Here is a 23,098-nt window from a genome sequence, read left to right on the forward strand (position 1 = left end):
TGCTGTGGGGGAAGATGTAGTGGTAGCTGGAACTCTAGAGAAGAACTGTCTTCAGGAAGGCGTGGGTTGAAAAATCTTAATTTGGCTTCTGATGTTGCCTTCTCCAAAGAAAGATAAAGTCCGCATAACTATCACAATAGAGTTTGTCCACATTCTTAACATTCTTTATCTACACTGGGAATGTAATTTTTTTTTTCACTGTTTCACGGTATACATAATTAAAAATCCTTATTTTGCAAGTATTTCTTCCTTCTTACTGTGTATGATCTCCCACTTGCACTAAATGAGCGACCCTGTGCGTAGGTGGAATATATACAAATGCAGTAAGTAGTTGGAGGCTTAACCTACATTTATATGCACAAGGAACGGTTACAGTTCTATTTAGGGCTGAGTAAAATTTTCTTTCATTAGATCACTGATAGAAAATACTGACTTGTTGAAAAAGAAACATACCAATTTCAGTCATGCGTCAGGCAAAGGCTTTCCACCTGCAAGTTGCCTCTCAAAAAGAGAACTGAAAAATACCTATCGATTTGAATTTCAGCACTCATTTATGTAGTGGGAGACTCTTGAACTGAATTAAACCAGAGTGCAGATTTGAATGTGTTCACTGACAACTCAGACAGATGCTGTAACAACAGTGCTGTTTAGCAGGTTGCTAGTGTCTGTAGCTCTGTTTTTAAATTAAAAAGTTTGTATAATTTTGACTTAATTCTGGTGAAGAACAGATGACTTGTGAAAGAGAAATATCTCCAAAGCTCTGTTCCTGTCCTAGAATTTCTTTCTAGGCAGAAGCTTAGTATTTTTAATACAAACTATTTAAGCGCTGGAATTTGAAGTGAAGAAAATGCTCATTGAAAGTGGAGAAAAGGAACAGTACTTTTGCTGCCTCTGCGCGCTGGGGTTTCGCACAGTCTGATGCTGTGGGTACAGCAGGTGATGTAGTTTACTTTCTGCTGCAGAACGTGTTTTCTGGATTGAGGTGTCCAAGTGCATTTGTACCCATCCTTCACTGCTTTTCTTCAGTAACCATCACCTTTTGGTTCCATGAAAATTAATATTAAAACTAAGTATTGTTTCCAATAGTAATTAATTCCCTTCAAAGGGGATGCTTGGGTCTGCAAATGGGGCCGTTTCTTTGGCGATTCGTTTTGGCTGTGGGGGATATGTGTGATCTGTGCCAAGTCGTGCACTGGTTTTTCATTTGGTGGCAGTGACAGCCACCTGCACTTGTTCAAATAGATTCCTTATGCTCTGTTATGCTCTTGTGGTTTGAAATTGAGACAAATTGCCATGTGTTCCTACCCATTGTCATGGGAAATTACAAAGATCAGTTACAACTCCTTTATTAGTTGGTCTGATACTCTAATTAACTTTCTTAGTAGGAACTAATCTTTGCATTGTTTGCTCAGCTTAAATGGCCAAATTGGAAGTTTGCTTTGATTGAACCCTTGTGAAAAGTTAAAAAGCATCTAGGCGTGTATTTCTCAGAGCAGCAGGAAAAATAATCTTTTCCTATTTGCATGTTTTAGACATCTAGGTTACTTCATGGAAATCAGTCAGCTCAGCTCATCCTCTCTGCTGCTTTCCCACTACAGCAAAGCACTTTTACACAGTCGCACCACCAGCAGCATCAGTTGCAGCAGCAGCAGCAGCAGCAGCAACTTTCACGACACAGAACTGACAAGATGACTGATCCTTCCAAAGTTCAGCCACAATAGTGCGGGGCTCGGCCTCTTGTTGAAGCCAAACTATCAGGAGGAGGCCGCTCCACAAAGAGTTGCACTGAGGCTACAGAGGTAGCAGTACCAAGGCTTTCTGACACCACGATGTTGAGATCTAACTTCTGGAATCTGTTAAGAAAAGCCACAAGATTATGGTGACGGGGACATGGCCAACTTCGATAGTTGCCCCAGTTTCTGTGTTCTAAAGAATTTGCTACCATGCGTTAATTTGTCCAGGTGAAATCTCAAAGTGTGACTGAAATGAGAGTGATGCTGAAAATATTGGTATTTTTATCAATCCTGTACATTTTTAAAGTATTAAAATGGACATGGAGCAATTGTTTGAATTAGCAGAAAAAAAATGCCAGGCATATAGTCCAAAAACCATCTAATTTTTTTCAGATGATTATGGGACAGTAAATATTTTGAAAATGTTGTGTGAAACCCAGTTCTCTGTTGTACAGATACTGTAAAATATTGTGTATATGTCTGCATAAAAGGAGAAAGAGCAAAATATTTTATATGATGCATGAAAATGTAATCTGTTCTTTGTAGGTTTGAATATGTTTCCCTAAATTCTCACGCCATACTCAGACTAATGTTTTCCTCTGTTCTACCCTTTTGTTTACAACATGATGCATCATTATTTTCACCCTTAATGTGGGCACAAGTCTCTTGTTTGTGCTTTGTCTGTGATGTCATAGTTTGTTCGGTGAGGTGTAGTGTGTTGGTTAGTTGACTTCTCGAGGTTAAATTATTGATGAAGCTGTTTGAACTGGTGATCATGCATCAGGGTTCAGATTCATGAATATCATCCATCATTTCATAATTAATTCATTGTTTTATTTGAAAAATAGGAATTTGCACTGCTTTCTTGTGGATGGTTAGGAATTTTATTCCCCAAAGCTATCTTTTGATATAGTTCATAGTTGGAAATATTTATGTAAAAGGTTTAAAAAAAAATGACAGTGATTTTCAAGAATGTTTCAGTTATAGGAGTAATTTGCACAAAACTATATTTACATTTAATAACCTTTTGGGCACTTTTTAACCACTTTCTCTGTGGTGAGAATTGTAACTTGTTAAAATATGTTGGAATCTTTTTATTCTCCTTCAAAAATTAGTCAGAACTAATTCAGGGTCATTTTAACAACAACAAAACCCATAGTGCCTTGATTTTAATTCAGGTGATAATGTTAAACATCTTGAATTACAATGTCTTGAATCTGTAACCATTTTCAATTTTGAAGTCTTAGTACATTGTCAACCAAACTTGTGTATCTGCTTCATAGATATTTCTGTATCATATTGATTTTAACAATGGTCTGATTTGAGACCATGAGCATTTTTTGAGTGGTACTCTCCCCTCAAACACTAGCCAGAAACAGAGGAGCCTCTAAAATCTCAGACCTTGAAGGTAATACTCTTAAAAGATCAAAATATCTAGAAGTATAGATTACCCCTTTCGCAGGAGGAGGGAATAGTAAGCTGATTTTTTTTGTTTGTGGTTTTTTATTTTTTTAAAAAATCATTTTCATAGCGTTTAAGGTGTATCTTGGGGGAGATCATGATTGCGTTTAACACTACCAGGCTATTGATTTACAGATATCACTGAACTAAGACTTCAGAAGGCAACTTTATAAAGAAAATAAAAAGTTCCAACAGACATGATGTGCTATTTTAAGTAAACGTTCAGTAGGTTTTTATGGTACTAGTTTGTGGAAACAAGAGCTTCAGAGGAAAAAGAATAAATGCTGATAGATCTGATAATTAAAAACAAAACCAATAAAAGCAGTTAAAATTAGTACTAGGGAGAGAAAGCTGGATTAATCTTGAATACTGAGGAGGAGTAGAATGAATGTAACCAAATGGTGATGGACTATTTTGTACTATGAAGCAGTTTGATTGTATTACTGGGTGAACCAAACCAGTTTAGCCAAGCATTTGACAGAGTTGGTTGTGTTTAGAGGCTTGCCTTTGCCTCTGCACGTGTCCCACCATTAGATCTTTGCTTTTCCCCAGTTACAAAGCAAGAGTTTGGCACCAAAAAGCACAGTAGTGACAAGGAAGGAGAGTGTGAGAAGCACAGTACCAAAGAGAAGTGGATTGCTTGCTGCTCCAAGAAGCTTCTTGCAACCTGGAGCAAGGAACAGACGCCAATACCAAACATAGCAAGGAACACTTTCCCTTCCTTAAAGGGATTTCTGGCTTTCTCTGGGCTGGAATAATGGTCAGAAACCTGTTTCTGTAAAGTTCCATATAAAGAAATCCTGCCTTGCTCTACCGTCCCTACCACGCCATTCCACCTGTTTCTAAATTAAGCTGCGTTGACTGGAGGTCTGTGCTGTCAGTACTTTTGCTTAATGGAAAATAGGTTAGACTTTTTTTTTTTAACCAATTACAATAATATATCACTAAAAAAGAAAACTGAGAGAGCTTTAATAGTGCTGTTAGAACTACTCAATAGTGGTAAAATAGGTATATTAAGCTATTATACTCAGAACTACAGAAAATAGAGATACCAGCCAGACGCTTAATGAGGCAGCTTTTTATATAAAGCTTCGTTTAAACTTCTCTTCCCATGTCCCCCTTCCCAAACACTCTGGTGTGCTGCTCTGGGTCTGTGGCTAAAAAGGCTAAACTAGGTGAGAGAGAAATGAGATGAGGGCAGTAGCGTGGCTGCTGAAAGACAACGATAGAAATGTACACTTTGATCAAGAAGCTTTTTGTAACCTCAGAGAGAGGTCATTCAATTACAGAACTACCAGCTAGTAGAGAAAGTATAGGAGACGGGGAAATTCAAAGAAACTGGAAAAATGTAGCACGCATTTGAAAAATGCCTGCCATGAATCAGGCAAACTTTTTAGCAAAGTGAGCAAGGATGCAGATGCTTTGTTTCACAGCTCATGACTAAAAACCATATTTTTAAAGGGCCTGCAGCTTCCCCTCTTGCTGAATCAATTGCTGAACTGTCCTTGATTTTCAGTGGGAAGAGGACCAGGCTATTGCCTCTTTCTTCATCAGCCTCTTGCTTCTGCCCGACTCGTTTACTATAGTCATAGACTTATTTGCAACATCCTAGTAAAGAGCATGATAAGGGATGCTGTGATGCTGCAGGTTCTGGAGCATAAACGCTATGGAACGTTAAGGAGCCTGGTAGGAGACAATTGTATTTATGAAGAAATGGGCTGGTGGTACATTATGGAGTGGAAAAGAGGATGAAGTTTAGGAGACAGACATTGTTTGCCTGCGATGGCTGAGGATTTGAAGAAAAGCTTCTAGGATAACTTCAGAGAAAAAGAATAGAGCTATTTTTATATTCTATTTAATATATATTATATTTGTATATAAATATGAAAGGATTCTAGTAGGAGCTCTCCATATGCCTTCCATTTCACCTAGAGGGTTTACCTTCTGTACTGTGGTTCCAGCGTGTCACCACCTCTGTGGGCATCTTGCCTACTGCCAAACACCAAAATTAGTAACCCAGTATCCTTACAAGAGGTAGGTTTCATTTCAGCTTTATGTAAAAATAAATAAAGTTATATCAGGCAGTTTTTCACAGGAAAAGAAATTATCTTAAGATTCAAATAGCACTTTCTCTTTTTTTTTTTTTTTTTTTGAGTAATACCAAGCACTTTACTGAAAAGACTATTTGAAAAACGGTTTATTTCTTTAGTCAGTGAAACTATTAAAAAGGGGGGGCATCGAGGAATAACATGCACAAACCTGTCAAGAGAGACGTTTCTGGAAAATGTCTCCATAATATGGTGATCCTTTGAGGCTCGAAGTGCAAGATTAAGGAGGCTACTAAAAGCAGTTGGCTTTGTGTTTTATGTGGCCAGGGATGGTGGTGTCCTTGGAAGGAGACTTTTTAAGTTGCACAGTTGCCTATGAGAGAGAATCATCTGGAGGCTCATTTGCCTGCTCAATAATTCTAAGTGTCCCTTAGGATTATAATTTGTGTGAAAATGTTCTGAAGGTTTAAAGATGTGGCCTTTTTCAAATGTTGGAAGTTGATTCAAGAGCCGTTTATATTTTCACAGATTTAACCCAGGTATTGTTATGAGTATTTTAAATGTTGCGGCATCAGGAGATGGTGTCAAACATGTCAGATTCATAAGTTTCTCTATTTGAAATCATTATTAAAATTAGATGTACAGTCAGAGGGCTGGAAATGGTTATTTTGATTAAAAGGGAAAAGAGACTAGTTTTAATAATTAACCTTTTATTTTTTTACTTATCCCTGGTGGAAAAGGTTGAAGAGAATTAAGTGAATTTGGATTTTAAAAGACATTTAAACAAGTCCTAGTAGACGAGACAAATGCGAGAGAACATTTGAAATTGTCTTGGTTGTCCGTGAGACTGGATAGTTGCTTTTTCATTATCATGATTTGTAACACTACATTCCTTTTTTTTTTTTTTTTAAAACAGGTGATTTTAAGCTCTGCTATGCTTCATGCTATGTCATCTGCATGATTTTTGCCAGCATGATGTGCTATATTCAAAGAAATTGTACCTAAATAAAAATGGGGGGGGGGAGAGGGTACCAACACAAAACAAAACACTGTGTCTGAACAAAATACTGTATATGGCCTAATATAGAGACCCCAGCTGAGACTGAGAGATGCTGCATTAATAGACAATCAGTGGGTAACTATTTATGAAACGCTTCTGGGAATGGTCGTAAAGATGTTCCTGCTTTGAAAGCAGTTGGCGAGTTGTCTTTTTTTTAACAAGAAAGGTAAAAATTATTTATTTTCAAATATATCAGATTGAATTTTGAGTTTTTAAGCAGTGTTGATTTCACAGTGTCTTGGGTTTCAGTTTTATTTTGTATTTTTTTAACTGGCATTAGATTTGTATAAGTAAAAGAAAACAAACAGAAAAACCCTCGTGCCGCTCATATTGACGTCAGGAAATGTAGATACAGTTCCCTGGTGTTCATGTGACCATTACTAACTGTCAATTTTTTAACTGAATAAATGTAACTCATTTAAAATTTTGCTTTTTGTAGCTTCTGAGGTGCTAGAGGGTTTTTTTTTTCTTTCAGTTGCTTAATGTCAATTTTATTGAAGTTTCACAGTGAAGCACTCTCACCCTTCCCATGACTGTAACAAAGGCACTTTCTCCCCCACCCACAGAACCCACTTGTGACAAGTTGCTTGGTGTCTATTTTATCTTCTCCCCCTACCCAGACAAATGACTTGTGAGATTTCAGTAAAAACGCAAACTGTATTTTTTTTTTCTTGCCTTCTCTCTGTATCTCTTTATAAATTGATGCCCCACTCTAAAGGCTAGAGACCTTTGATTTGTGTATTTTCATTACCGCCTCGGAGTTTACTCACGCAGCACTTGTTTGAACATGCACAACTTCAAACTACTTTTGTATCTTGGTGCGTCCAGTCCCTGTTCTCCCCAGGTGGTGGAGCAAGGAGAGCTGGTCCAGCACAGCCCTGCCCTCACTTTCTGGCATAGCAAAGCACCCTTCCTTAATCCTTCACCTCCCCTCCTAGGTGTTTCTTCTGCTGGGGGACTGCCAAGGAATAATATTCTTAAAGCAGTAGAGATGATGTGAGATGTCAGCTGTGCCACTGGGAAGGGACATGCAGACCCACCTCCAGCTGAGAGCACAGTGACATGTCAGGGTGGTCTGACCCTTTCCCCTCTGCCAAGCATGGACATCAATAACTCAAAATTAATTAAATGTTCAAGGAAATCCTGTAATTGGAGCTGAATGCCTGGAGAAAACGATAAATACACTTAGCCATTTTTAGAGCCTGCAGTTCATTTCTTTCTGTAATGTCCCACTAGATGCCCTTGTGAAGATACCAATCATTTGGCTTTGGGGATTCAATAGTACTTGTGCAAGCTGTATGTGACTTTTAGATGCCATAAACCCCTTGTGCCCCAGGAGTCGAAATTCGCTAGAGAAGTGCTACAGTAATAAGCTGTTAACACCCAGCAGCAGAGACACAGCTTGCTTGCTACATGCTATCTTTCTTAAAATTGAACTTTGGAAATATCAATATATTTTTCCGTAAGCTTATCAAGAAGAGGAGCTGTAATTCAATGGCATTTTGCTGTCGTGCAAAGTCAGAGACAAAAACGGTGCTTATGTGAGAATGCAGCTGTTAAGTCCTTGTAAAGATTAGCAATCCAAAGGTTAGTTGCACTTCTGAGTCTCAAGAATTAGTGATATATTAATAAATTCCAGAAGATTTCAGCTGTTCAAGGGTAACACAAAATAACAAAAATTTCCACCATCTTACTTGCCTTCATTGTAGCACACAGTCTCTTATGCACCTATATTTTCATTTGGGAAGTAAATTTAAATCATCCAGAAGAAATACACATCTATAGCACATGCCACATACAGACAGAAAATGTTACAGGTTAAAAGTCACCTGTATCTACGTTAGCAGAAGCCCATGGCTGTCATTTGCCAAGGGTGCTGACTCCAGGGCCTGTATGAGGACATCAGTGGAAAAAGGCCGTGTCAGTACAGCGAGTGCCATCATGATTTCCATGTCCCTGGAAATCAAGGATAACTTGGATCATATTAGGATGAAACTGCCTGATTCTCTTCACTCAACAGCTTTCTTTTAATATACAAAAGCTGGGACTAACAGGCAGGCTCAGCCACCAACGCCTTTCTCGAGGGGTGTTGCACAAGCGCACAGGTGGATGCGGTGGCAGCATCCGAGCCGCCACACAGCCTGGAACTGCAGCCTGTGGGGCAGCACGGGCTGCACAGAGCCCGTCATCAACTTCCACCTTTCCAGACTCGGTATCTGACTAATCTGGCTCAGAGCAGCAAGCCCAGCACATACATTCCTGTCTGCATTGCCCTAGAGGAGCAGGCTTGGTGGTGAACTGTGCCTGCGTGCTGGTTCATGCGGTTTCCTTTGAAATCTTTGTCCTGGCAAGACCCAAGATTACAAGTTTACCTTAATCTTTGCTTACTGCACTTTGGCAGATAGGATAGAACAAGACAGGCTTTACCTAAGCATAGGGAACAGGCACCTTCGACAATAACAAGCACAAGGTCTTTCTCAGTTGATGTGAGATTTTTTTTTTCCACCGCAGTAGCAGGGACCACCACCATCTCCATTCTGTTCCCCTTGCCTGGCACTGAGCAGTTCCAGGCACTGTGCACTTCTACCCCTCTGCTGCATTCACACGCAGGCAGAGATGCAAACTCCCTCATTACACGCTGCTGTGGCAGTTCCCTTGGCAGCAACTGAAATCCACTGCATCTCACCCCAGCAGGAGAGCTGCAGGACGGCCAGGAAACCTTTGCTGTTCCCTGTGTTGCAGATTGAGCCATTTGCAGCACCTTCCCTTGAACATATAAACACTCACTGTATTTCACATTCTCCAGCTAGCTACAAAAGAACAAGAAACTGCATAGGACTGTGGCAATTAAAACTTCAGATAGTTACTTAAAGTGCTTCTTCTATATTCCAAAATGCGAGGCAAACCCCAAACTTACCTCCATTTAAAAGAGAAAAAGCACTATTATTTAAACTCTTTTTATATTTTGTTGCTGAAAATCCAGGCCTTGGGTGGCTCATGTACCAACCAGCTCCTGCCCCAAAAGTATCACCATCTGGAGTGGCTACACCTAATGCCTCATGACTGAAGCATTCATACAGCCATGTGGGACCCGTTGACCCACCAGTACAGCATCAAGCCTGCGCTGCCATCCTGGACATCGAGATTTTGCAATTCCCAGCCCTGCAGATGCTCCTCCAACATACCTGAGAGCAGCTCAAACATGGCCACTGCAGAGCTGAACTAGATGTGGTTGTGTTTCTTCCACGTGAGCAACCTGATGTGGCCCAAAGCACTAAGTCAGACCCATACCTGGCACTTTGTGTTCTTGTTTACACAGCAAAACTAAATCAACCCAGATAATTTTACAACGAATGACTGAAGACCTCTATGCATCTGAAAGGAGACCGACTTGTATGTTGTCTTACTAACTTCACTATTCCCATCCACCCTCCGCAAGTGCTTGGCTACAATTTCATGGCTTGGGCACTTCTATAAACATTACAGCTTCTTCCCTTCCCTGACTATGCACAGATGGTAAACACCTTGTCAGGACAGCACCTCAGAAGAGAGGAAGCCAGTGCTACAGGCAGCTGCTGAAAAGACAAAATAATCCATTCCCCTATACCCAGCTCCATTGTTAGACACATTTGAGGATGTTGAAAGAAGAAGTTGAGGTGGAACGCATGAGCTGACTCAACTGCACAGCTCATTCAGTCACAAAGACATGCCCCACAGTTCACATTTTACCTCCTGGCATAAGGAGAAGCAGAGAGACAAGAGTTTATTTTACTAAGAGATCAGTAACTTCCACTTTGGGCACAGGGTAGGGAAGGAGGGGCAGGGAATGAATTACTGCTCATGTGCATCAGCATCTCAAGCGTCAAACGCCAGCCCTCAGCTCCCCACCCTGTGCGTTCAGAGGGCACCACGGGGCACTGCAGCTTCTGTCCCCGTCTTCTCACCCTCCAGGGCTTCAGCCCAGGGGCCAGGGACCCAGTGCACACTCTCCCAGAACAGATTTTAGCTCTAGCAAGCAATCTCACCTCATCTTACCAACAACATGCCTACCTCTTCCATTAGGACCCACTACTTTAGAGGAAGCATAGGCAAAGGAAAGGCTTTAACAAAAACTGGAAGTTTTTTATGCAAACTCACCCTAAGGGGTAAGACACTTCTTTTATATGCATATATATATGTGTATATATGTATGCACACACACACACTCCTTAATACCTATAATCTCAAGTACCCAGGTATTTCAAAACACAACGGTGCCACACACCTCTCCAATGGCAACGCACCAGAAATACAAGAAAGAAGTACAACGAAAGCTGCTAAAATCCCAGCCCCTGAGCCCACCAACAGGCAAGAGAGATGGCCGGGGTGCGAGCGCTCTGAGACGCTGTGGGAGGCCACCACTTGTGCTAGAGACAGCACAGCAGACACACTCCTGCTAAAAATACATCAGTGGAGTCCTCCCTCACCTTCAACAGGCTTTGGTTACATCCCAACTAGATTCTTTAAATTGTGAAAAATTCCAACGTGCACTTGACAACGTTAAATCTCTGCAATTAGTAGCAGCTACCGAAGCACCATATAAAGTTTGGAAAGCTTCTATATTAGAATATGGCCAATTGATTCAGCTTTTTGGATTTTGAGTGAGAGTTCCCAGCAGGATGAACTGTGGCACCACAGTTACTTCACCTGGGACACATGCGTACAAAGGTACTGTTGTCCAGCAGCACCACTTCTGATCAATACAACACGCAGTTGTCCAGTAAACAGTTGTGAGTTTATGCTCTTCCCTGTTTCTGCTTCTCTGTTGCTGCCCTGCTTTAACATGACCTGTACTATACCAATCCCCTCCATACGGGAGCTGAAACACAGCACAGACAGAGTGTGTTTCCAGGCTGTGGGGAAGAATACACTGCAGGTTTTGGCTGTTTGGTTCAAAAGAGAAAACAAGCAAACAAAACACACCAAAAAAACCCCCACAAAAACCACTACAAACCAACCAAAAAAACCCACACCACCAAACCAAGGCAGTGCATCACCCGCAACTAGCAACGGTACTGCCAGCAGCACCCTCCCTTCAGGCCAAGACACAAACATTTCGACCTGGAGCCTGAAGTCACAGCCCCATTTCACACCATTGTGCATGACAGGCACTGCACTGCTGTGGCCTTGGGGCTTTGAGAAACGTGGCATCAAGGGTTTCTGTGGGCAGAGAAACTTCAGAGAAGGATTAGGGACTGCTCTGTTTGTGAGCAAGAGATGGAATGCTCAAATTTGTCATGTTCCACATTGCTTTAGCTTCAGTAAGGCTGATTCATAATATTAGAAACCATCTCTTATATTTTACTGAGTAGATCTTGGTGGGTTATTTATGCTGTTAGCTCAGAATCCAAATCATCACTGAAGAGCAAAGCATGTGTTTCTACAACCCCACGTCTTCAGTGGTCAACATTTTCAAAATCTCTGTAACTGGCATTTATAACAGTATCCAACATTAAGTTTAGTAAACTTTCCTCACCTGAAGTACATAATCACTAGGTAAACCTTTGTGGCTAGAATTAGGGGAATCATCATCAAAAACGATAGTGAAAAAAACTCAAAGACACTATATTTTATTAATACACTTCCAGATTACATTTCTATTCCTAAAAAGAAAAATAAGAATACATTTAAATCTAAGAATTCTGTTACTGTTCAGTCCTGGGAATGGAACATTGTTAGGTTGGACCATTTTACTACTTTCCTTATACTTTAATGTTTCAAAAAAGAAAAAAGTCAAATAATATTAGATAAGATTGCATATTGAACACGGTAGGCTGTTAATCACCACACATCAATTTCCTGATAAAAATCCCTGATTAAGTTTTCCCTCCAAATAAAGTTTATAAAATTGTTTGTCGGTGGCTCAGCCACGCAATGGTATAGGAACTGCTCCCAGGTTTCTTGTTGCTTTGATTATCCAGCCTCAGGCACACCCGGAACCGAAGACCTGGGATGTGGGAGCCAGCAGCTTCCTCCTGAACACCTCCCGCTGAGCAACATGGAGCAAGACACCATCTGCTTCGAGAAGCCTTAAGAATCAGCTCTTGAAGGAACAGGAAAGACGGCCATGTGTAACAGAGGAAGAAGAGAGGAAGCCTCAATATTTATGAGAGTAGGTCCTCAAAACTCAGCTGAGCCAGGTCCAACAAGTGGGAAAACCACACAAATCCCACCAAGGGAGCAGCACCATGGAATAAACAAACCAGACGGTGAGCAGATCTCCACTGTAGAAGCTGTCCATACGTGTGTCAGTCCCATGAATCATTTGCTATAAAAAGTTCAGTGTCTCATCTTCAGTGCTTAACTGTAATTCTGTACATTATATACAAAAATGCACAAGGACAGCTGCCAGGTGCTTCCGATCCTTGTTCTTTTGCAGTGATGAAAAATTTTAAAAACCAGAATCTGGACTTATAAATAGTGCAGAAAATGCAAATGCTAAGAAGACAATGCCTCCTATGATTGTCACTGAAAAGGAAATACAAGCCAAAAAGAAATTAGATACTGAAATGTAAATATTTTCCATGACACATGACAGATTTTTTAAAAATGTCTAATTCCCAAATAACCTTACTTTAAAAGTTATGCTGCAAGCAGTGGACATTGTTTCTAGCTCAGTGTCAGGATACCCATATGCCATCCCATTGTTTAACTGCATCTACAATAATATATTCTGGTCCTTAGAAGGAAGTTTTGTTTCCCTCTTCTTACTTTAACTGATATAAAACTGAGATTGGCACCTGCTGATGAATATTTGGCTGCATGGAAGAAAATAAGATACAATATTCTCATGCTGGAGCAAGCCATCCATTAAGAACGACATACTAATAAGCATTTTTTGCACAGTTTAGGTAACTATATTGAAAGAGACAGTATCGAAAACATATTAGCTGTTTGCAATGGCCACAATCCACCAGAAGCTGCGACAGTATTTGGGAAAGCACCACTCTATACATTCTTCCTGCTCTTCTCTAAAACTGATGGGCTAGATGGATCTTTGGTCTAACCTAATAAGGCTATTCCTGCAGCCAAGGATCCAGCTTATTAGGAGCATATTAAATCATTCTTAGTTTAGTATTTCGTCACCAATTTCCTTGCCGAACAAACAAGACAGAATGCACACTTTCTGCAGTGAAGCTGTTTTTTTACAACTTCTGCAACTACAGAACAAATATTCTAAATGCACAGAAAAAAAAATATTCTGAGAGCAGCTTCACAGAATCCTTCCTGGGAGCAAGAAATCTCACTACATCACAGGAGTGACAGCTGAAGCAAGCTGCAACCTAATACAAGGGAAAACAAAAAACTCAAAAAAAATTATGCCACACACAGAGTAGCCTTTGAAGCTTTTCTATGGCTGGCATAACTCACAGGTATGCAGTTCTCTTGCCCACTTAAAAGTCTACACTCAGAATTATGACAGAATTTGTATTATCCCACTGCTGAACAATACATACTGACTACTCAAATTACTGTATTTCCTGCTCCTGGTCTCCTACAAGCTAGCTAGTAGTGAAACAAAACCTGCTTCGCCCATGTCCATCTTTAAACTTGGAGCTCCAATACTCACTTTGATTCTTTAAATCAGAGTCAGTAAACCGTTAAGTTCAATTAAGGCCAGAGCCCTTAGAAGCACCCCATGCAGAGTGGTGGCACATGCTGGGATTCTGCCTGGCAAGAGGGGGACAGCCTGGGGAACAGCACAGGGTCACCCCCCACGAGGGGAGGTGACTATGGAGCGCATGTGGGACAGAAGACACAGACTCAAAAAAAAAAAGTTTTGGGGTTTTCCAAGAGCTTTGAGAAACACTCTTCGCAAACATGTAGTCATTTACATCGCAGGCATTACTGGCATTAATGCATTTTTTTTGGTTGGAGTGAGTTTTCACTTACCAGTCCTAACAGAAATTTTTTGTGCTATCATTCTCCCTCCAATAACTGCTAAACCAGTGCATAGGCAATGTCCCACTGTTCCTCCTACCGCCACACCATACGGGTCCTGAGGAAAAAACACAGAAGGGAAACATCAGCACAGCCCAAACCGCACTGGTCCTTCGACAACCTCCTGCCACAAAGGAGCAATCTCTCAATTCCCTGGTTGCACACTGTCAAGCAAGGAAGATACTCTCTGGTGTTTGCTCTGCTCTGCTATTCATCACTGCCTTAATGGCCAGTAACAGCATACTTCAGCTAGCGAGACAGACTTACATCTAAATCTGACTAATACAGGAGCATATGGCATGTTTCAACCAAGAAGCATTTTCAAGTGGTTAAATATAGATCCAGAAATCACTCAGCTGTACTTAAACAATTAAGCAACCTCTAAAGGGAAGGTGGCAGCTGTTGAGAAACACAATATGCATCAGCTGGAAGAACACCAACCTAATTATAAAAAAAGAGAAAAATAAATCCATGAACTGCAAATGAAAAACTTTCAGCAGCTAAAACATCCTGACTCCTTTGTCCAGCTTCACAAGCTTGTCCTCTACACTCTGCCCCCAATTCATCCAAAGAGGGAAGTATGAAAGAATTTAAGTCCAGAGGATAATAAACTTTTCAAAATCGATGGTCAATGACAGCTTCCACATGATCGCATAACAAGGAGCCTACTCTCAATAAATGAGCAAGACTACCACATAAAGAGGTTTCTCAGATCTACTTGCAAATTACAGAGCTAAGGGCAGCATATGTATTGAACACCTCACTAAGCAGAAGACTTCAGCATTAGAAACAGAAAAGAATGTTTTGATGACCGACACTGAAGGCAAGGTAGGAGCATGCCTGTCTGCTGCACGAAGATGAATGAGGGAAAGCAGAGTTGAGTTCCCTGCACATCTCTAAGTGAGACTTTTAGCTCCGAGAGGCGGGGGGGAAAAAGAAAAGCTGCTGCTGTCACATGAGGAATGCATGAAATCTCTAACAGATAAACAGCAAACTGTCTAGGAAATTATACGGTATAAAGGAAAGACAGTTTAACCTGGTATTCCTCCAGCATTTTTGAGTTACACAGTGACATATCTCCTAGCACACCCCTCTGGAAACTTCTGTTTTTAATGGTTTCTGCAATAGTGAAAGAAGCAAGCGAAGTTTGAAAATGTCACGGTCAGCCCACCTGGCTGAATGCCACCAGACCTAACTGCTGCGTGCTGGATGTCCTGGCTGCTCCTCGTAGATAACACTGTCTGACCAAAAGAACCAAAACCACAAGCCAGTGAGAAAAGGTGGTGAGCACCAAGCAGAGGACAGGCAGAAAACCACCACAAAGTGCAGGCAGAAAGCAGGGCTGTGCCAGCAGAACATGCCTGCCTCCAGGATCAGGATCTGGCAATCTTCATTTCCCTGTGGTCAGCAGTTACCTGTACAGCCCCACTGGCAGAGGGTGGATCTCACCCCCCATCCCACTCCCTACGGCTGTTCCTGGAAGGTAAGAAGTAATGATTTTCCCTCAGCCTGGTCTCTCCAGGAGCAGAAGTGCTCAGATGAGGCAGCTGACAAAAAGCCAGTCTAGTAAGGCTCTACAGAGTTTCCTTTTCTATTTCCTTGAATAGATGAACAATTCTTATACACAGTAAACAGTTAATGTGTAAAATCAAGATCTTAAGGACTGTTGTCAGGACTAGGTTCTCAAAGACAGCTTTAACTCCTTCTCCTCATGCATGCACTGAGACAGCCAAATTATCACCTATTTTTTCCTCCAAAGGAGTCCTGTTTGTTGTGACAGGATGGACACTACTTGCTTAATGAACAGCCATGTAGTATTTTGTTTTCTTTTCACTGAAGAATGTACGGTCACAGCTGACTTACCACACCGCGCATATTTGCTCCATATAGTTTCTTTCCTCATGAGCATTTCTGCAATGCTCCTGCTATGTATCTTAGTACTTCACAGACAAGGATTCATCTGAATATATTATGAAAAAAAAGGTATAAAACAGTCCCACAGACAAAATGAAAAAAAAAAAAAATCTAGATCATAATTATTCACTGATTTTGAAAGCCAAGATAAAGATACCTTCAATTCCTCTTTTACAGTATTTGCTTTGGTATCACTTACACAAACACTTAATACGCTAAAGCGACAACATTCCACAGTCTTTAGTTGCAATGCTCAGCGCTTACAGATCGGACCGCAGGGTCTGATGGACACTTCCCAATGGGATACTCAGAAAATGCAAACCAGAAGTCAGCAACCACCCGTGAAAAGACGGGTTTAAGCAACTTGCCTAGCATCACATGAAAACTTGGGCAGAGGCAGGAATGATTCCTCATTTTCCGAGATGGCATGTAGCTGCCTGAACAATGAGATCATCCCCTCGTCCTGTTGTTCCCTGCCTTGTTAGCTCTAAGCAGCTTCCCGACACTGTAACAGAGACAAGAGATTCCTACAGATTACAGCCTCCTTCATTACACAGCCCTGATTTGTCCCTAGGGAAGGTCAGAAAGTGCACTGAAAGAAGCATGAGTCCTAGGGAAAAAATATAAATTATCTCAAGGCACGAAAAAGCCCAGGCAAGTTACTTATGTTTACTAAAAGGTTGACTATAGACCTTAATTTTCCTTTAAATATAATACAGTTATATACATTCCAATCACCATGCTGAATGTAATTTTATTTACGGTATTACTACACAGCAGTTTAGAGTTTTAGTTCTATACATCGTACCACTTAGATTTTTAAAAAGAGATGTCTTTTTAACAGCATTAAGTTTGCTAGCACAAAGTTCTCTTTTTAAAGCTACTGTGTTAAAACTGTATGACCACAAGGATCACAGAAACATCTGTTCTGTAACATCTCTCAACACTGTAACAAAAAACAATTGTATTCAGCTGCATGATATAAAACAACTATTTCCAGAAGTGTCTGTGCAGTCCCAATCACGTAACAATAGTTTTAATACTACACAGAGCTTCAGTGCATTTATTTTCAGCTCTTGGCACAGCTCTAACACAACAAAGTGAGACACAGCAAGGCAGCAGGTGTGAATCTGACACCTCCTGCGAGAGTATTTTGTCTCTCCTGCTTCTCCACAGGCAACACAACAAGGGCAAAGAACAGCAGGTGCTCTGCACCACTCACCTCTCTGGCAGCCAAGACTATAGTTGTTAATTGGGAACGATCACCCCATTCTGCTAAAAACGTTAAAGTAAAAGCTTGAACAAAGATCGGAGAAATAAAATGCAGCCACTTCTTCTGAGGTATAGTGGTGCCTGGCCCTGATTCCACGTCTCCTGGCCCATTTAACAGTTTAGTTCTCTGGAGCTGTGGAGGACAAGGGAAAAAAAAAAAAATTAGAAATGTCATTTAAACAACCCAAATTAAATACTTCAACTGTAAGCTAGCCATTTAGCATCGGGAATGCTATTAGCCACTGACTGCTGCATTATCAATGTATTATTTATATTAGACACCATTTTAAAAAACTAGCTACACATATGCATACACATATGGGTGTGTGCATATATAAAGGCTGTAATCACCCCAACTGCCAGTTATTGTCCATCTTTTATTGCTTGCACTTACACAACAGTTTCAGTAGAAATGACACCTGTTTTTTAACCACATATTTCCTCCCATTTTTAAAGCAGGGATCCTCCTTTTCCCAAGCAGTGGCTCTCAAATTGGGATTTGATAAAATTAATGAGAAAAAAAGAAATCTTATGAGAAATAAGATTAGTAGTCCACACTATTCCTTAGAAGTGGACCAATATATTTAGAAAGTTATTAGAACAGAGAACTTTGCTGCAACACTACAAACCTCAGCATTAATCTGCCTGACCACAAAAAAAAAAAAAGTAGAGGCAAGAATAAACTGTTGATGTCTTCTCTGCTAATAATGCGTTTGAAAAACTAACAAACAACAAAAAAAACCCCAACCAACCACTCACGCCACTCTATGGAGAAAGTCCTTTTCCTCCTGAGAAGCCAGGCTTGCCACAGAACTGGAATCGCCTGTTCAAACAGTCTCCAGTGGCCACTTCTGTCCATTTACCACGTTTTCTGTGTCAGATTATCAATCAGACACAACTGAACACCAAACACAACAGTGCTGTTCTGCAGCTTCATGGTTGTAACTATTTCATCAGCCTTAATTCACAGAAAGTTTATGACTTACTTCTTCATCTTTTTTTTTAATTTCTGCTTGAACTTCCTCCAGCTCTTCCTGACCCTCATCTGGACTCATTTTCAAGCCTTCCCGAAGCATTCGGATGCCAAAAATCGCAAACAGTGCCGTTGACACATAGTATGTGTACACACGAGGAATAACTGTGGTGGCATAGCCAAACAAAACTGAAAAGAAAACAAATGCATCATTTAAAAAATAAGCAAGAGGATCATAATTGTTCTTCTCACATCTAAGACATGCTTGCTAGCAAAGTCTGTGATTCAAATAGCCACTGAAAAACAAGTATTGTGGGTTTTGTTAGATTTTTTTTTAATATATATATATTTTTTTTTCCCCTCAAGATAACAACACTCTGGAAACTGGACCATTACTGGTCAAGTCAGAGACTGAAGCCCATAACATCCAGATGAGGCACACCAGGCAAAGCTGATGTGCTGCTATTCCCAAGAGCCAGTCCAAGCAACATTCTCTTTCCCATCAAGAATTATGAAAGTCCTGCCTTTCTCCAAGCATGCCTTGAAACTATCATCTGTAATCACCTTAGATGAGTCACAGCATATACCAGTTAACTCCATTTTTATGCATGACTACATGTTGGATAGCATTTCTTTCCAACCATTTCCTTTATCAGATAAAAGTTTGAAAAAGATTTTCTACAAGTTCAATCTACTAGACATACCACAAATCATCCCGCTGCGTGAATCCATGTCTGTCTTTGTTTGCTAAGTGCAAATACCTGCATGTTTATTCCCTTTCTTCCCACACTCCCCACAAACACACAACATAACTCTGATCTTCCTTTAAATTAAAAGTACTGACCCCACTCAAAGATCAAAAGGCTACCTCCACGGTGCATCTACTTCTACAGGTATCAAAGGCCATCAAACTAGGCCAAACTTGTTCTCAAATGAGAGATAACACATATCCAGGACAAAGCACTTCTTCAAAGGAAGACCAGTTAGCATTTTTGGAAAACAGGCCTGTATAAATGAGAGGAAATTAGAACTCCACACCTAACATTCAAGGCTGCCTGGACCAGACACTCACAAATGTGTCTGTTGTTTTATTCCACATGCAATTGGCTAAAAGAAGGCATGTACCATGTGTGTTCTCTTGCACACACTTCACACTTGGAAGTTACTACATAATCTGGAAATTAATCCGTACTGCCACTACCAAAAATAAGACTATGACACCAAAATTAATCAGGTTGTACTGTTAGTAAACATGGCACATACATGCATTAATAACAGTATTAGTTGCTCAGCTAAATAAACCAGTAGTTAAACTTTTTAAAGACAGAAAATATTAAAGTAAAGCACTGCAAGAAACTACACAAAAATATTTTTTTTTAGCATTACTTGCATATACAAGTGTGGACGTAATGAAATAATCAGAATGTATTTTGTCAAGCACAGCTTGCAAAACCCCCCCCAAGAAATGATTACTTGCAGCTAGTAAGTTTAAGTGACCATGTTTTCATGAAATCAAGGTGGGTAAAAATCCCAGGAATTTCCAGACACAGCTTGTATAAAAAACAAGGGCAATGGAGGGAGGGGAGAAGAGAGAAAAAAGGAAAAGAAAAAAAAAAAAAAAGAGAGGAGGAAAAAAAAGTCTCATTTGTGAAAAGGAAGAACCTCTAGACTGGGGGATAAAGCAGAAAAGAATGCTTTTACGAAAAAACATCAAGAAAGATTTGAAGAAAGACTTCATATAGAAAAAGGGAAGAATCATAATGGGCAAGAGAAAAGAGATCACAAGATTTTCAGAATTACCTGTGGTATTTAATAACGTCAAATGAAGCAAGAAATGCAGAAGTGGAAGCATTGTCAAAGACTGTTATATTAAGTGAGCAACAGAAGAAACTCATATAATGCTATCACTACACACAGTGCAAGTGGCAGCTGCTCCAAGACTGCAATAATTATTGCAGCAGTGTATATAGTAGTAGCTACACACCCAAGAAACCATTCACAGAAACGCTGGCCGAGAAGCCTAAAGCCAGTTAATCGTGCATCTCCAGTGTATATAAACCAACAAACACTACTTAAATCATTTCTGAAATAGGCATGGTTAGAAATGAGCACACGTACAACAAAATTTATGCTGCATCTGATAGCTGTGAAGGCTGCTCCATTTCACGATCACAGCTATGTAAGCACTCACAGCTACAGGTTCTCCAAGTGCCACCTGACACCTCACTTCCCTCCAGCTCTTGGCTCTGTCAGTACCACCCATCCCAAAGGCTCGTGGCAGAACGTCATCGTCTACTTATGCGGCTCACAGCACAAACCCAAACAGCTACACATATAGGGATACAAGTCAGACAAGGGAAATTTGTCATCATATTAAGAAACTTTCGCCTTAGGAGGAAAAAGAGCGGTTGTTCCCACATTCCCTTTAGGCATGCTAATTTAACGGGAACTAAAAATAAAAAGGAAACTAGTGGCCCGAAAATCAAAGGAAGTGCTTCGGCTCCAAATCTGATTCCTGTTCCTTAAACTCATATCGAGTTCTACAGAGCGCAAACACCTCGTCTGAGCCATGATCTCCAGGAAAACCTTCACACTCTCCTCAAAACAGAAGACTGCATATACCTACTACCTTCATTTTAATTTCAATCAATATTTATTGATAAATATGTACTCAGCACATTTTAAGATATGAAAGCAAAAGAGCACTAACCTGATAAACATGTCATCAGTCCCAAGGCAAGCATAGCACCAGCCAGTACAGTCAAACGGTTGTACCGCATTGCCATGATGGCTGCAATGAAGAAGGTCTTATCCCCCAGTTCTGATACAATGATGACCGATATAGCAGCCACAAATGCATGAATAAAGCCCAAATTAGTCTTATCAGCTGACTCTTCATTGACAACATGAACTGGAGCAACTGGCGAGGACCCCTTCTGTAAGAGGTGGTGAGAAAAACAACAAAAAACCCACTAGTTATTAGGCTTGAATAGTTAAGTTTGCAGAAGTACTGAGCCTTGTATTTCTCCTGTCATATCATACTGCGTGGTGTGACATTTTAAGTATATACCTCTCACACTGCATTAATGATCATTAACCAGTTACTGGCTGCCACCTACCTCAAATTGCTAGTTAGGCACTCAGTAAGAAGATCAGATCATGCACCGACTATTAAAGCAGTACTTTCACTGTGCACACTATTACCAGAACATAAGAACCAGTACTACAACAAAACATGGGGAAAGCTGCTTTAGTTCAGCTCTAACATTGCTGCCTTTACAATCCTGGTATTTACTTTATGACCTTGACCAAACAACCAATTTTCTGATACGAGTCTTAGGAATTTAACTCTTTGAACAAAAACAGGGCAACTAGGATGACGTACGAGAAATATAAAGTCCTTTCAAAAATTGTCAGAATCACTTTCTTCCCTTGCAGAACCTTTGCATCTCAGCTGCATTAAAATTTTACTAAAGTTTTCATCAGCTTTCTTTGTGCATGCTCAATGTTTGTTGAAAACTGGCTTTAAGACTTGCCAGCGGTTAAACCATACGAACACACTCCAGACCTCACTCACCGAACTGTTTACTTTTGCAGAAACAAAGATGTCTACAGTCAAAAGCAAGACCCAAAACAAGAAAGTCGATGTTAACATGCTTGACCAGAGATGGCTGAGAAAACTTGTTTCAGCACATCTACCAGCAGAGACAGATTGCAACGTGTTTTAACACGGCGACTTCCTGGCATTCCACTTTTAACAGCGGTGTAAGTTTTCAGGTCTGATATTTAAAAGTATCTATATGATATGCGGTGGGTTCCCAGAGTTTCTTTACCTGTACTGTAAATTTTTTGGGTTTTCGGTATTTAAAGCTTGGCATGCTCGACATGCTACATCGAGCCATATGTTAGCGATTTTATCATCCCTCTGCGCTCACCCGGCACTAGAACCCCCTAACCAAAACCCCCATTTTAGAAGTTTTAACGTGAAGAAACTAATCTTAAGCACTGAGGAAAGCTGGCGGGTTTTGAGTCGCAACAGAGCCTGCTTCCATCTGCTTCTGTGAGGAAGACCTGGAGAGGTCGGTTCCGCCCTCAGCGCGCAAGCAAGCGGGGCACAAAAATATTTATCCGGTGAAAAAACAAGCATTAGCCCGTTTTTCGTAACGGACCTAAATTCCCCTCCTTTAGCAGAAAAAGGGAAAGCTACACGGTGGCCCTGAAGCTTTCCCTTTTTCTGCTAGAAGAGGGGGATTCAGAAAGCCGACGGCCTCCGAAAGGCGAGGCATCCTGCAGGCCGGGCCCGCCCCGCCGGCCCGGCTGAGGGGCGGGGGGGATGTAGCGGGAGCCGGCGCGGCCCGGCCCCGCCTCGCCTCACCTCAGCCCGCGGCTCGGCTCCCTGCGCCGCCGGCGGTGGCGGCGGCGGCTCTTTCTTCCTACCGGGTTCCTCCTCCGGAGCGGCGCGCAGCCCCGCCGGGGCCGCCAGCAGCAGCGAAGCCGCCAGCAGCAGCGCGGCGGCCCGCGGGAGCGGCGGCGCGGGCGGCGGCGAGCCCATGGCGGCCGAGCGCGGTGGCGGCGCGCAGGCCCCTCTTAAAGGCGCCGCGTAGGCCCCTCTTAAAGGCGCCGCGTCACCGCCCGGCCTGCAGCGCCGCAGCCGCGC

At 41.3% G+C, this 23,098-nt stretch overlaps 2 protein-coding genes across 7 annotated transcripts in view; one reads left to right on the forward strand and one right to left on the reverse strand.

Moving 5' to 3' along the window:
* CLOCK (clock circadian regulator) overlaps window positions 1-7,005 on the forward strand; it is a 64,629-nt gene extending 57,624 nt beyond the window's left edge. For 5 of the 6 annotated variants that reach the window (XM_065633308.1, XM_065633311.1, XM_065633310.1 and 2 more), the window contains one exon: window positions 1,533-7,005. In XM_065633308.1, coding sequence (XP_065489380.1) covers window positions 1,533-1,721 — 189 coding nt within the window. In that variant the 3' untranslated portion in view covers window positions 1,722-7,005. The remainder of the gene's footprint in view (window positions 1-1,532) is intronic. The other variant, XM_065633313.1, reaches the window with a different exon arrangement.
* Window positions 7,006-11,895: 4,890 nt separating this feature from the next.
* Window positions 11,896-23,002, reverse strand: TMEM165 (transmembrane protein 165). The gene is made up of 6 exons (XM_065634348.1): window positions 22,817-23,002; window positions 21,152-21,377; window positions 18,455-18,630; window positions 17,419-17,601; window positions 14,235-14,340; window positions 11,896-12,809 (listed from the first exon to the last, which is right to left on the reverse strand). Exons 1-6 carry the CDS (start codon window positions 22,991-22,993, stop codon window positions 12,733-12,735), a joined length of 945 nt encoding a protein of 314 aa, XP_065490420.1. The 5' UTR covers window positions 22,994-23,002; the 3' UTR covers window positions 11,896-12,732.
* Window positions 23,003-23,098: the final 96 nt, after the last annotated feature.

The sequence above is a fragment of the Caloenas nicobarica genome, chromosome 4 (genome assembly GCF_036013445.1).
Source record: "Caloenas nicobarica isolate bCalNic1 chromosome 4, bCalNic1.hap1, whole genome shotgun sequence".
Classification (NCBI taxonomy): domain Eukaryota; kingdom Metazoa; phylum Chordata; class Aves; order Columbiformes; family Columbidae; genus Caloenas; species Caloenas nicobarica.